This window comes from Vespula pensylvanica, chromosome 12 (assembly GCF_014466175.1).
Source record: "Vespula pensylvanica isolate Volc-1 chromosome 12, ASM1446617v1, whole genome shotgun sequence".
NCBI lineage: Eukaryota > Metazoa > Arthropoda > Insecta > Hymenoptera > Vespidae > Vespula > Vespula pensylvanica.
In genome coordinates this window covers 1,643,943-1,658,002 of record NC_057696.1, presented here as the reverse complement: position 1 = coordinate 1,658,002, position 14,060 = coordinate 1,643,943, and the positions used below count along the sequence as shown (strand labels likewise).

Sequence of the window (14,060 nt, the reverse complement as noted above, 5' to 3'; positions counted from 1 at the left end):
TTTTTTTTTTTTCTTTTTCTCTTTTTACTTTTTACTTTTTTAATCTGAAAGAAGCAATGATATATATGTTTATAAAATATGTACGTGTGTACGTACGTACATACGTGTATGCGTATGTACAGTACTGTACGTAAGTATGCACCGTGCGATGCGCATAATTCGCACGGATTTTATATTGACGATTCTCCGAGCGAAACGTTCGGTAGTATTCCTATGAGAGCCTCGAGAGAAAGTACTTACTCGTTCCCGTATGTAATTACAGGTAGAGAGAGACAGAGTTAGAGATAGATAGATAGATAGAGATAGATAGAGAGAGAGAGAGAGAGAGAGAGAGAGAGAGAGAGAGACAGGGAGAGGGAGCTAGAAAAAGAGAGAAAGACTGACACGATAAGACTGTTACCTTAATTGGAAAATCGCACAATCAATGCTCTTAAGACTTTCATCGAGTCGTTGTTTCTTTCGTGCCTTCGGGTTATCCACGTACGTTGGTCTCGAGATATGGAAATATCAAAGGGGAAAGTAGATCGATTCGTTGATCTTTTTTTTATTTGTTTTTGTTTTTCTTTCTTTCTTTCTTTCTTTCTTTTTTGTTTCTTCTTTATTATTCCCAATTATTATTTAGCTCACGTAGACTCGATCGTATTTACGTATTACGTTGCAAGATTTATTTCACGAAGAGATATTAGAAAATATGTTTCCGATATATTAGGAAAATTTGTGTTATTTTTATTTATTATTGTTCGTTTCTTTTAGTTATTATTGTTATTGTTGATTATTTTTATTTATTATTACGATGATACGTTATTGGAGGTAAAGGTAAATTTTGTTATTACAGGTTTAATAAATCGCGTTGGAGAAAAGGGTTTTGCCGTTCCTTCGGAGTGGCAAAGGAAAGGAAAGAAAAGGGACGAAAGGTGGGGAAGTATCGAAGAGGGTGGTTTTGGATGATAGAAGGCGCGGGGGTGGCTAAAGAGGCCCCGCCGCAGCGTACGGGTCCCGATGCCGGTCCCCGTATCGCAAACCCTCACGCTAACCTCCACCCTAGTACCCAAGGAGGAGTCAAACATGCCCTTCATAGACGACGAATTACTTTGGTGCCCTGACAATGATGGAAAGATGGTCGACTTGACTCAATGCCTTCAGGTTTGAACACTTGTTGTTATTATTATTATCATCTCCGTTTTTTTTTTTTTTACTTTCTTTTTTCAGACTACAAAAAAAAAAAAGATCTCGTATTAAACATTACTATATAGAAATAGAAAATTTGCCGATGTAAAATGTCGTGTAAACGTTATTGTAATTACGAAGAAATGTTTGTATCTTATATTTTAGGTTATTTGTTAAACGTTATTTGACGATATACGTAAATTGTTGATAAAGTAAATTTGATTGATAAAGTCGATATAAGAGGGCAGCACTGGACGAACGGTATTCTGTTACTAGGAAAGTAGTACCGGTCAATCGGTCGAGTTTTCTGCAATGGAGTTAAGCGCGTTGGTTGGTACGCCAGCTGCACCTAACGTACCGGCGGAAGAAAGCGAAGGTATGTCCAATGTTACCGGGGAAGAACCCTTCGATACGTTGGACACGTTCCTTCGAGAATTGCAAGCGGATTTGGCTGAAGCCAGTCAACCAAGTTCTACCACGACACCTCTTACGAATTCCTGTAGGCGGCAAAGGTACAACATCGCTGCGGCGAATCCTTTATTAGCGGGTATGTAAATAAAAATTTTTCATTTACGATTTGTACGTATGTCTAACGTTACGGGATTACGTTAATTCGATTTATCATTCGATATGATTTTAGAAAAATTAGCCGCACCGTCGTCCCAAGCATCACCAACGACGATCCCTTATGCAGCAAGGGCGGAAATAAAGACGGAAAATATTCAACACGAAACGAGCAAAGGTAGGACTAAATAAAACAAATATTTAATCGTTTTAACCTAAAATCATTCGATTATACGTAACATGCAATAACGCGCCAATATATATGTATATAAAAGCGCCCTCTGATAACGATAAAGTTTGATCGGTCGGTAAGTCATCGTCGGTAATACAGTACCGTCGATAAAGCGGTACTTATTTACTTTCAGTCGGTATACAACTCGAATGATAAAGACGAATTTATGAAATGAATTTCGATCGATAACTAACTGTTTTTTATCAGTTATCCGTATATCCCAAAGAAAATGGATATCGGGTGATCGTTTGAACGGCGTTGCGAACGTATTCTATAATCTTAGGCGCCCGTATATACGCAAACGAACGAAGAAGTAGAATTCAAGACTCGTCGACCCTCCGCGTTCCGAAAGGGAAACCGGCCAAGGCCCCGTGAATCGCGAGCAGACATCCGCGTTAGCAATAATTGCGACTCGTCGTCGTCGTCGTCGTCGACGTCGTTGTTCTTGTCGTCGTCGTCGTCGTCGTCGTCGTCGTCGTCGTAGTCGTCGTCATTCGCGAGTTGCAAAAAAAGAAGCGTTGGTGCGCGAGCGAGCGCCCGAGCTTACGCATTTATTCCTCACATGGGCGCAATACGAGAGCACGGTCGAACGTGTGCTGGCCCAATTCTTCTAATTTACAGCCGTGTCGTAACGTCGTACGTTCCGTAGACATACATATATACGCATATTACACACATATACGATTTTGCGACTACTTAACGTTTTGTACGAATACAGAGAGACACTCGTGAGATAGCCTTTGAAGGCAAACCTCATTATACTTATTCTCAATGTACTTACATACTTTATTTTTTTAATATTATGATAATCGAATTCTTATTGGAGAGTATCGAGATATACCGAAGCGTCGTAAATATTCTCGTGAATATTTTTTTGCTCAACAATTTTCTTTTTTTTTTTTTTCTTTTCTTTTCTTTTCTTTTCTTTTTTCTTTCCCTTTCTTTTTTCTTTTAATTTTTCCAGACTGTTAGGGCGATTTAATCGGTTAATTTTCATCCATCGTATTCTAATTAGCCTCGAATCGTTACTCGCACGATTACTCGGTCTCAACTAAAAATAATTAACCGTCGTTAGAAGACGAATCGCGGAATAGGCGAGCTCATCATTGTTCTTTTCACATTTTTAGAAAGCGGTTGGAAAGTGAGAAACATACTTTCTAACGAAACTCTATCGAGGAATATCGTTTGCAGACGTAAAGGCGCCTAAGCATCCTAACGCTGCACGTGAACGCATTTTCGGGATACTGATATTCGACTCTCCTAAGTCTAAACTATCATCTCTCTTTCTCTCTCTCTATTTCTCGCTCTGATTGTAAAAAAAAAAAAAAAAAAAAAAAAGAATCTCTGCTCGCCAAGTATTTAGAATCTAATTTCGTTCTCGTACGATCCTAACCTATCATTCTTAACTAAGTTTCCCAATACCAATTTCAATTTTAATAAAAATTTACGATGGTAAAAGAAACGAGAAGAGGAAACAAAATAAAAACAAAATGGCGCACGTAATCTTTATATTTAGAAATCTTTTCCATTCGGAATATGCACTCTTTTTGTCGCACGTTAATTGGACTCTTAAAAAAAAAAAAAAAAAAAAAAAGAAAATTGTCTACAACTTTTAATACATAAAAGAGAGAACGACGACTGCGACAACGATAGAAAAGAAAGGAAAAGACAGATAAACAACCTTATATAAAAACGAAATAAAACAAAGAAAATGGCGATGATAGATAACCTTCGTTAATACAATACCCATTTCTCTTTCCAACAAAAATTCGTATCCGGTTGGATAGAGTAACGGTCGATAATAAATTGGATCAAATGAAGAAATAAGTACATTTTTAGAATCTCTCTCTCTCTCTCTCTCTCTCTTTCTTTCTCTCTTTTTCACTCCTACACGCATTCTCGTTGGAGGATCAAACGGACCGATATTACGAGCAATCACTGATCTTCTCTTCTTCTTCGACGTGCATCACTTTCCCCGAACGCATCTCGCGCGTATCGAGATGCGTTCTCGTTCTCGTTCTCGTTCTCGTTCTCTCTCTCTCTCTTTCTCTCTCTCTCTCTCTCTCTCTCTCTCTCTCTCTTGCTTGCTCGCTCGCTCGCTCGGTCGTTCGAGCCTACAAATAAAAAAGAAACGAATTCGCTTCTCACGTACATACTTACAACCGCATTCCAACGTATGACGTTATGTATCCTCCTCCTCCTCACACATACAAGAAGAAAGAAAAAGAAGAAGAAGAAGAAAAAGAAGAAGAGGAAAATGGATGACACGGAGAAAAACAAGAAGCATAGATAGAGAAACAGACAGTCAGAGAAACAGAGATAGATAGAGAGAGAGAGAGAGAGAGAGAGATTCGTCAAGAAAAGGAGAAGTTGAGTAAAAAAAAAAAAAAAAATATTTGAAAAATTCGTCCGAACGACAACGTTAGAGATAGACGTAGTACAAGTGCATCTTGTTCAGACCTCTTCCTCCCCTCTTCTATCCTACTCTCCTTCTCTATCTACCGTTTCGTCTTTTTTACGTTGCACCGTTGGACCCAGCTGTCCGTATTACTGTTGGTTTGGTATTGGTATTGGTATTGGTATTGGTGTTAGTGTTGGTATTGCTGCTGGTGCTGCTGGTGCTGCTGCTGCTGCACTTGTCGCTACCCTCGTTCCCTTGACCCTCCCCAAACACATAAATTCTCCTACTTCCTTACCTCTCTTCTCTTCTCTTCTCTTCTCTTCTCTTTTCTTCTCTTCATTTCACTTCACTCTTTCTCTCTCTCTGTCTCTCTCTCTCTCTCTCTCTCTCTTTTTCTCTGTCTCTCCTCTTTCGTGTTTAGGGACCCACGGAAATAGATCCGAGACCCCGGCACTGGCACACTATCGTTCTCTCTCTCTTTCTCTCTTTCTCTCTCTCTGTCTCTGTCTCTTTCTGTCTTGATCTTTGTTTCCCTCTATCCATCCTTCTGCATACATACATACATACGTATATATATGTATATATAGGTATGTACCTCGTAATACGTACTTACTTATTTAGTTACTATTCGTCTTAATTTCTATTGGTCGAATTGATTCGGTAAAAAACGAGTGCAGCGAATCGATTGCTTTCGTTAATCTTATTATCATATATATCGAATTCCTTTTAATTCCTTCTTCTTTTTTTCCCCTGTTTGCCTTCTTTTGTCGACATTTCTGTTATTAAAAAAATATTTTCTTTTTCTCTTCCCTTCTTTCTTCATTTTTTCTTATCTATATCTTCTTTCATCTAAATCAGCCTTATCGTTCGATTATCCTAAGATTATGTACAAATAATCGCGATTGATCATACATACAATTTACATACATACGTACATACTACGTACGTACATAGATCGTATACTCGCCAATTTCATGGAAACGTAATTCCTCTTCGTAAATACGTAATTACCCGATCCTCCTCCTCCCCTCTCCACCCTCTTTTTCTCTCTCTCTCTCTCTCTCTCTTTTACTACTACCGCCATACGTTAACGTACTCGGCCATATTTCTTTCCGTTTCGTAGAATCTTCGTGTTTCAACTCCATGCGAGCGTTACCATGTCCGCCAACACCATGGGAAAAGTTCGGACAAAAGTCATTATCGTGTCTGTTAGTAAAAGCGAGAACTTAAGAAAGAGAGAGAGAGAGAGAAAGAGAGTTAGATGGACAGATAGAGAGAGAGAGAGAGAGAGAGAGAGAGAGAGAGAGAGAGAGAGAGAGAATATATATATACTGTTTAAAGTCACGTGGTATTTGGCGGGCTCGTTCGAATAGCCTCGAGAAAAGAAACAAAGTTCTTTCTCTACGTGGAATCAAACGTAAACGGCAATCAGTCAGTTAAGTCAGAGGGATCCTGTGTGCTGTGCTACGTTGGTTGGGTAATCGGCTTCCTCGTATTGCTACATATGCTTGTGTACTGCTACAAGCCACGAGAACGCTCCTTGTCTTTCTCTATCTATCTCTATCTATCTTTCTTTCTCTCTCTCTCTCTCTTTCTCTGTCTATCTATCTATCTCTCTCTCTCTCTCTCTCTCCTTCATTCGTTCTCGACCGCTTGAAAGTGAATTCAAGATGGCTACTTTAAAGCTTGTGAGCCTTGTGTATATACAGAAAGATATATATATATATATATATACGATATGCGTGACCACACACATACATATATATGTATATATATATATTCTCGATGTAGTGTAATATGTATATAAGTAAGTACATACGTTGGTGAAACAGCAAGCGATAGTGCAGATACGTAACGAGAGTGTTGACATTTTCTGCAATCGGGTCAGGGCCCCCTGTTGAGCGTACTGGCATTACCTATAACCCTCCCTGAGGCGAATGCTCGGCGCACGCGGATGTAAACAGCGTTTCCGTTCGATTACACTGCCCAGAAAGAAACGTTTCTCTTTCTTTCTTTCTATCTTTCTCCTTCTCTCTCTCTCTCTCTCTCTCTCTCTCTCTCTCTCTCTCTCACTCTCTCTTTCTCGTGTCGTTTATCTTATGTTTTATTATTTGTTCGTATTGTTTCGATTTGTAGGTTAAGTTAAGGTACGTAAGAATAATATTGCATACGAAAATCTAATTTCTCGATCGATTTCCGTACAACGATCGAAGATTCTTTTATATTTCTTTGTTGTTTCTTGTTAATGTTTTTATTTCTTTTTTTCTTTTTTATTTCATTTGAAAGAGTGATTCTATTTCAGAGAAAGTACGAGATAATTAAGAAATATTCGTAGTCTCGTTAGTATCCCATTTGTTGATTCTTTTCTTCTTTTTTTGTATTTCGATTTTAATCTATCACGTACGAAATGATCGCTCGAACGAATGTTTAATTTCTTGATCGAGTTTTCAGGAATGTTCTGAAGATTTTTTGTTGAGAGAAAGAAAGAGTACACAGAGAATAGAGAGAGAAAGAAAGAAAGAGAGAGAGAGAGAGAGAGAGAGAGAGAGAGAGAGAGAGAGAAATAAGAAATATTCGTAGTTTCGTTAGTATGTTATTTGTTGGTTAACTTATATTTTGTTTTTGTATTTCGATTTTAGGTTAAGTTAGGTATGAGGTGATTGCTTAAACGAACGTCTAATTTCTAGATCGAGTTTCGTGGAATGTTTTGAAGGTTCTTTTAGTGAGTTACGAAATAACTTGTGGTTTCGTTAACATTTTAACACGGTATGCGTTGTTTTTTTAGGTTAACGTGTTTATTGAAATATACGATTTATGTGCTTTCTATTAATGATTATAATTACGAGGAATTGACGAAGTTTTATTGAATATACGATTAACTGAATGTTTAGGTTATGCATATACATACGAAGTTAGATTAACAAACTTTTGTTTCTTTTTTTTTTGTATTCTCTTCTTCTATCGAAAAACGACAAACTTTTCCCCAAGAAAAATCGCAAATTTCGATCTTTTTAAGAACAATATCGAACTCGTCAAATTGTGTTGATTATATATTGATATACAAAGTTACTTCATTTCGACGAATCCTCGATGTTCTTAACGATTGCGATTCCGAATAAGATTAGATTTCGAATCGAAATGATTTAGGATCAATGATATTAACGCGTATGTATTCGTTCGTTAAACATCGAACTCTAATATCATCGAATTAAATTTTCGAGGTTATGTGTTACGAAGTTCGAATGGTTTTGTTTTTCTTATATTTCCATAAATAATTCGAATATTTTTGTATTGCCGTTTGCGCCATACGACGTATGTATACGTTAACAGAAAAAGAAAGACATAGACATAGATATAGACATAGAGAGAGAGAGAGAGAGAGAAAAGAGAAGAAGTCATTAAAATTTTCCTCATGTCGTAGAAAGATATCCAGTAGGAAATTTTGACGCGTAAAGTCAGGTGCCGGCTTTGCTGTCATCCGATAGAAAAGGGGTTGACAAAAAAACGTCGAAACATAACATAGAGAGATAGAGAGAGAGAAACGAATGCGCACCCTTCAATGTTCTCCATCTTTTTCCCCTCTAGGAGAGGTCCAAACGAAAGCAGTTAAATCGTATTAACTTGAACACGTGCAGGCGTTGAGCCCCTCGTGAAACACGTTTCGCTTTTTAGAAGCAATATACATATATACACAAAGAGAGAGAGAGAGAGAGAGAGGGAGAGAGGGAGAAAGAGAGTCCCCAGGACACTGTGTTTACACTGAAGGCTTCCTCGGTAGTCCCTTTTCGGCTGCAACCGAAAAGCCTCCTCCTCGGCTATCTCTACCCCCTTCCGGCAAGGGGTCGTTTACAGACGCTTAGAAAATTTCTTAGAAATAGATATCTTAAAAAATGTTTTAACTCATATGATATAACATTTTGAATATCGCTGTTCGTGTTATTACATTGAGGTACATATATTATAATTTAGTAATTTAATTGATGATAATGTTAATAATGTTAATAATCTTTTGATATTAATAATTTAATAAGTAATCTTTTAATCATTAATTAGTCTAGTTTATTTATTAATAAATATAAATAAGAACGTGACGTTTAATATATATATATATATATATATATATATATATATATACATGCGTATGAATATATATACTTTTTGAATTTCGCGGGTTTTTTGTATATATATGTGAACTTAGTAATTAGTCAATAATCGAAAAGACTCGATAGTTCTCAGTTTGTTTATTCTACAATCGATTATTTTATAATCCTTACGTATAATACAATATAATATATATAGATACACACATACACACATATACATAATTAATGAAAAATCAGTATCAATAGAATTTTCAGCAGAGATCTAAAAAATGATAAAACTCAGTTGATTGGTAATAATAATAATAATAATAATAATAATTACAAAAAGAAAGAAAGAAAGAAAGAAAGAAAAAACGTTTTGGAGAATCGTTTTTATTACGGATATAACTTCAAGGTCGAGAAACATTGTGTCCGATATATAAAAGTATCAAGCACACGCAGGTTGCACTTCCTTCCGTCCTTCCTTCTTTCCTTGACCGCCTCCCTCCACCCGACCCCACCTTTCTAACCCTTCCCTTCCTTCTTCCACCTCTTTACGTCCCATCTCTTTTACTTTTTTCCTTTTTTCTCTTTCGATTCGATTCGATTCGATCTTACTTTATTTCGAAATAAAATTAAAGATGGGGAAACGTTAAATACAGATAGAGATAGAGATTAAGACAAAAATAGAGATAGGGATAGAAGATACAGATAGAGATAGAGATAGAGATAGTGATAGCAATAGTGATAGACAGAGACCGTCATAACGTTACAACGTGCCGAGTCGCGTTCGCATTGTGTCCAACTACGAGGTACCTTACTACGTATACAAATATGTGTGTATATACATAGTACACATTTGCAAAGAGGGGGGCGCGCGGAGCGCGAGGTGTAGTATAATTAAACCCGAAGGACGTGCCGGTCGGTAACTTAATTCCCACGAGGTTCGTTCGTTGTGCATAGCCTCTCTCGTGACTTTTCTACCCGACGAACGTTTTCTTCGTAAATGCGTTTCCGTGAGAAGATTTCCCTGGCGATGGTGGTGCTTCTGCTTGCTGCTGTTGTTGTCGTTGCTGTTGTTATCGTCGTTGTCGTTGTTGTTATTACTTTGAGACGACAACATGGCGGAACGACCGAAAGGAAGAACATTCTTATTATTTTTTAGTTTTTCCTTTCTCTCTCCGTTTCTCTCTTTTTCTTTCTTCTCTCTCTTTCTCTGTCTCTCTTTATCTTTCTCTCTTCTTTCTTTATTTTTCGTTTCTCATCAGAAACAAAGTGTAAATACATATATGTATGTATATAGGTATGTATGTATGAATGATGTGTGTACGTATGTATGTGTAATAACGGTCGAAAAAGTGAATAAGATTTATCGTGTCGAATATGTGGGTCAATTTGGCGATCTTTTGTAATATAGAATTATTACGATAATTAGGATAGTAATGATAATTAATTAGAATAGTCGAGTCTTTCGAATATCATCGAAGTTATTATTATTATTATTATTATTATTATTATTATTATTATTATCGTTATCGTTGCTGAAAGAATTTCAATTTTTATTTAAATTAAACTAGACGAATGGAAAACTTAACCTATAAATGAAAAGATCGAAAGGACGATGCTTGAAATTTTTCTCGTATTATTTCCAATGATTGTTACTATTGTTTACGTCATTATTATTGTTATTAATATTGTTACTATTAATATTTGTTAACGATCGTTAGAATTTACATTCTAACTTGAAGAATTACGATCGAATTGAAAATTATACTCGAATATTTATTTCGTATGTATTATTAACTTATCATTATTATTATCATCGTTATCGTTATTTAGCAAAACTCTTACGAGTTTAAGTTCTAACCTCAAAAAGGAAAAAACGATGAAAAATTCGATCGTATATAATGGATATACGATGTATCATATAAAATCTTTCGTATATCACGAAATAATCATTATTATTATTATTATCATCATCATTATTATTAATATTATTTCGTAATTGTCTCTTTCGATAATATGAATACTAATCGAATTAAAAGAAATTTCTTCCGATTTCTTCGATAATTACATAAACGTAGAACGTTAGAGGAAGGAAGGAAGGCTTTATAAAAGTCGACGACGACTACCGCCTCGTGTAATCTTTTATCCTTGGACCCATCCAACTAACACACATACGTGGTACACATACGAATGCACAGAACACACGCATACATACATAGATACATATATTTAAACGATTTCGCAAGAAGAATCGAGACTCTACGAGAGATCGGGAATTTCCTTATACATGTGCTTACCGTCTATATAACCACGCATATACATATATATATATATATATATATGTATGTATGTATGTAGGTATTATATACAACACACATATATATATATAATATACACGCATAGAGATATATACGCAACGTAGCTGCAGTCTTCAAGAGCTCGATCGTCCATTCGAAATTAGGTTATGGTTACCAACGACAACATAATAACAACGAAGACGACGACGACAACGAAGAAGAAGAAGATTGAGACGAAGACGAAGCTATGACATACATACATATAAACATACATACATATATACATACGTAGTGTAAGTACCTACGTACAATCGTTAACGATTATATCTTTGTATTGAATAAGCAAGTTCTTATATTTGATACATTGATGGATCGATCCATCGATCCATATTACTAAATGCACAAACTTCCGTCGTTCTTTCGTAATTTATTATTACGGTACCTCGTTCGTATTCGATTACCATTGGAATTAATAATCCTTATTTATTTCAATTTACATGTCTCTTTTTCTCTCTCTCTTTCTCTACTGCTGTTCTGTTTATGTATGTGTTTATGTATGTGTACGAGTATATATCTCTATGTGGGACTGAGAGAGAAAGAGAAATTACGCAATACGTATGGAACATTAAAAGCTGCTTACTCGCAATGTATCACGACGTACCATAGTATTGATTTTATTCGCTCGGTATGCAACTTGGATTTCGATCATTATCGAAATTTAATTAGCGTGACAGCTGTTTCTTTTTTTCTTAATTCTTTCTTTCTTCTTTTTTTTTTTCTTTTATTTCACTTTTATTTTCTTTTTAAATCCCACCGACTATTCTGATTTTTCTTTTCCTTATTCTTTCAACGATATCTTATAACTTAATTATAAAATCAGTATCGTATTGTATATATACATATGTGTGTGTGTGTGTGTGTGTGTGTGTGTGTGTATGCATGTGTTAATATTTCCCGTATATATGTATAACATGTATTTAACATGCATACATACACATGTATGCATATATATGCGTATGTGCTTTCCTGTTTGTTTTTAGTTTCTTTTACATGTATATAATTGAATATATGCATACGTACGTACACACACACAAACACACACACACACACACACACATGTATTATTTAGTAGAAGGAAGTTGATAAGAATAAGAAAAAGACAACTGTTTAAGCTTTTTCTTTTTTCTTGTTGTTTTATTTTTTATTTTTTATTTTTATGGTTAATGACGATTGAAACTATGAAATATCTGTAAATACTAGAAACGAATGTTGTAACGAATGTTTGACCATCTCTATTGCTATTGCTTTTGCTGCTGCTGCTGCTGCTGCTGCTGCTGTTGCTGTTGCTGCAGCAGTTTTTCTTTATTTTCATTCGGCTACTTTTGAAAGCATCGCAGCAGTATTACGTCGAAAGTTCGTATCAGGATTTCCCATGCGGTCTCGTTGGGTCAATAACGTTCCATCATCGTCCTCTTTTACGTATATGAGGATAGATATGCAACCAAGCCAATTTTCTCCAGCGTATGCATTTTATTTAAACAACGAATTCCCAAAAGATCGTTTCGTTAAATTGTCACGCGTATTTTCAATATTTATCTTTCTTATTTATTTTTATTTTTTATCTTTGAAGTTTTAGTTTTTTCTTTTTCTTTTTTCTTCTTATTTTTTGTTTACTGTTTTATCTTTGTCTCTTTCTCTCTCTATATATATGTATATATATATATATATTTGTTTATCTCTATGTTTTTTTCTATGTATCTATCTCTCTTTCCTTTTTTTTTTTTTTACATATATGTAGTGCAACCATGTAACGTGCAGGTATACGTAAATATGTATGTACTGTTTTAGGTATGATATCTTGTAATTACGCGTTTACAGTTTAATGCAATACATACCCATGTTATAATTATATCTCAGTTCCGGTAATTATGATCAATTTCTCAAGACGATTATTTCACATTTAATTTTAATTTTAATTTTTCCTTTTCTTTCTCTCTCTCTTTTTTTTTTTTTTCTTTTTTTCAACAATCGTAATATTCAATTAACTTATTTATTTTTATTTTATTTTATTTTATTTTATTTTTTGTTTATATCTATCTCGTATACGCATGTAAATATATGTTATCTATATAATACATTAAAACGAGGTCCGTTAATTACGATAGAAATTTCGACACGATCATTTTATTTTATTCGTTTGAATTTCTTTTCTTTTCTTTAGTTCTTTTTTTGTTTATTTTTTCTTCTTTTATTTCATTCTCTCTCTCTCTCTCTCTCTCTCTCTCTTTGTTACACACATACATATACACATACACATACACATGTATATACGGGTCAATAGTTTACATACATTTGAGATTCATTAATAATTTATTTATAATAAATTTTTATTTTAAAACTTTCATTCATCAATGAATTAATCACTTGATTAATCTATTTATTTATCTCTTTATTCTCATATATTGAAATAAATTTTAATATAAATAAATCAAATAACACGGTTTCTCTTCTCATGATCTTACGATTCTCGGATAATCCTTACGAAATTAAAAATGTCTAATAAAAAAACAAATGTCACATGGAATTATATTTTTCTGTAAAAGAAAAATGACGAAATCGTTTCTATGAAATTAGTTAATGATCGATAAAACTATCGAGTCTCTTCGATCTATCTTCTATATACATATACACGTATATATACATGCTTAACACGTACACACACTTGTTTAATTATAATATATGAGTATTTAACTTACTACTTGCCACTTCATATAACATCTATGTCTTTCTATATTACATCGTGTCGTTTTATGCGCCTATGTCTGTGTTTGTGTTTGTGTTTGTGTCTCCGTGCGTGTATGTGTTAGTAAACGTGCTAACGTTGCTACTTGTATATGTACATACGTGGAACGTAGCACGATTGAACCTAGTGGTAGTGATAGAAGAGGAGGGTGGGGGAGGCGGGTCGAGGGAGGATGGAGGTAGGAGGGAGGGGGAGAAGTTGAGGTGGATTGAGGAAAGGAGGTGGGATACGTGTACGGTAACGCAACAGTTTAGAGTGAAGTGTTACGTCAGTGAAAGTGTTATGCCAATGTGGGCCGAGGCTAACCTGTGAGCCCTGTCTCCGTGCGCTCGCGCGCACCTCTGCTGCACCTCTCTACTATCTGCTATCTCACGTACGTGTGTCTTTTTTATATACATATATTTATACCTTATTTATATTTATATATTTATTTATCAGTGATTTATATAATTTATATATTAATTTATATATATATATATATATATACGTGTGTGTATATATATACATA

At 35.0% G+C, this 14,060-nt stretch overlaps 1 protein-coding gene across 2 annotated transcripts in view; it reads left to right on the top strand.

The window, feature by feature from the left end:
• Nucleotides 1-14,060, top strand: part of LOC122633345 (ecdysone-induced protein 74EF) — a 215,419-nt gene that overhangs the window by 72,086 nt on the left and 129,273 nt on the right. For both annotated transcript variants that reach the window (XM_043821138.1, XM_043821139.1), the window contains exons 2-4: nt 836-1,143; nt 1,444-1,714; nt 1,808-1,909. In XM_043821138.1, coding sequence (XP_043677073.1) covers nt 1,000-1,143; nt 1,444-1,714; nt 1,808-1,909 — 517 coding nt within the window. In that variant the 5' untranslated portion in view covers nt 836-999. The remainder of the gene's footprint in view (nt 1-835; nt 1,144-1,443; nt 1,715-1,807; nt 1,910-14,060) is intronic.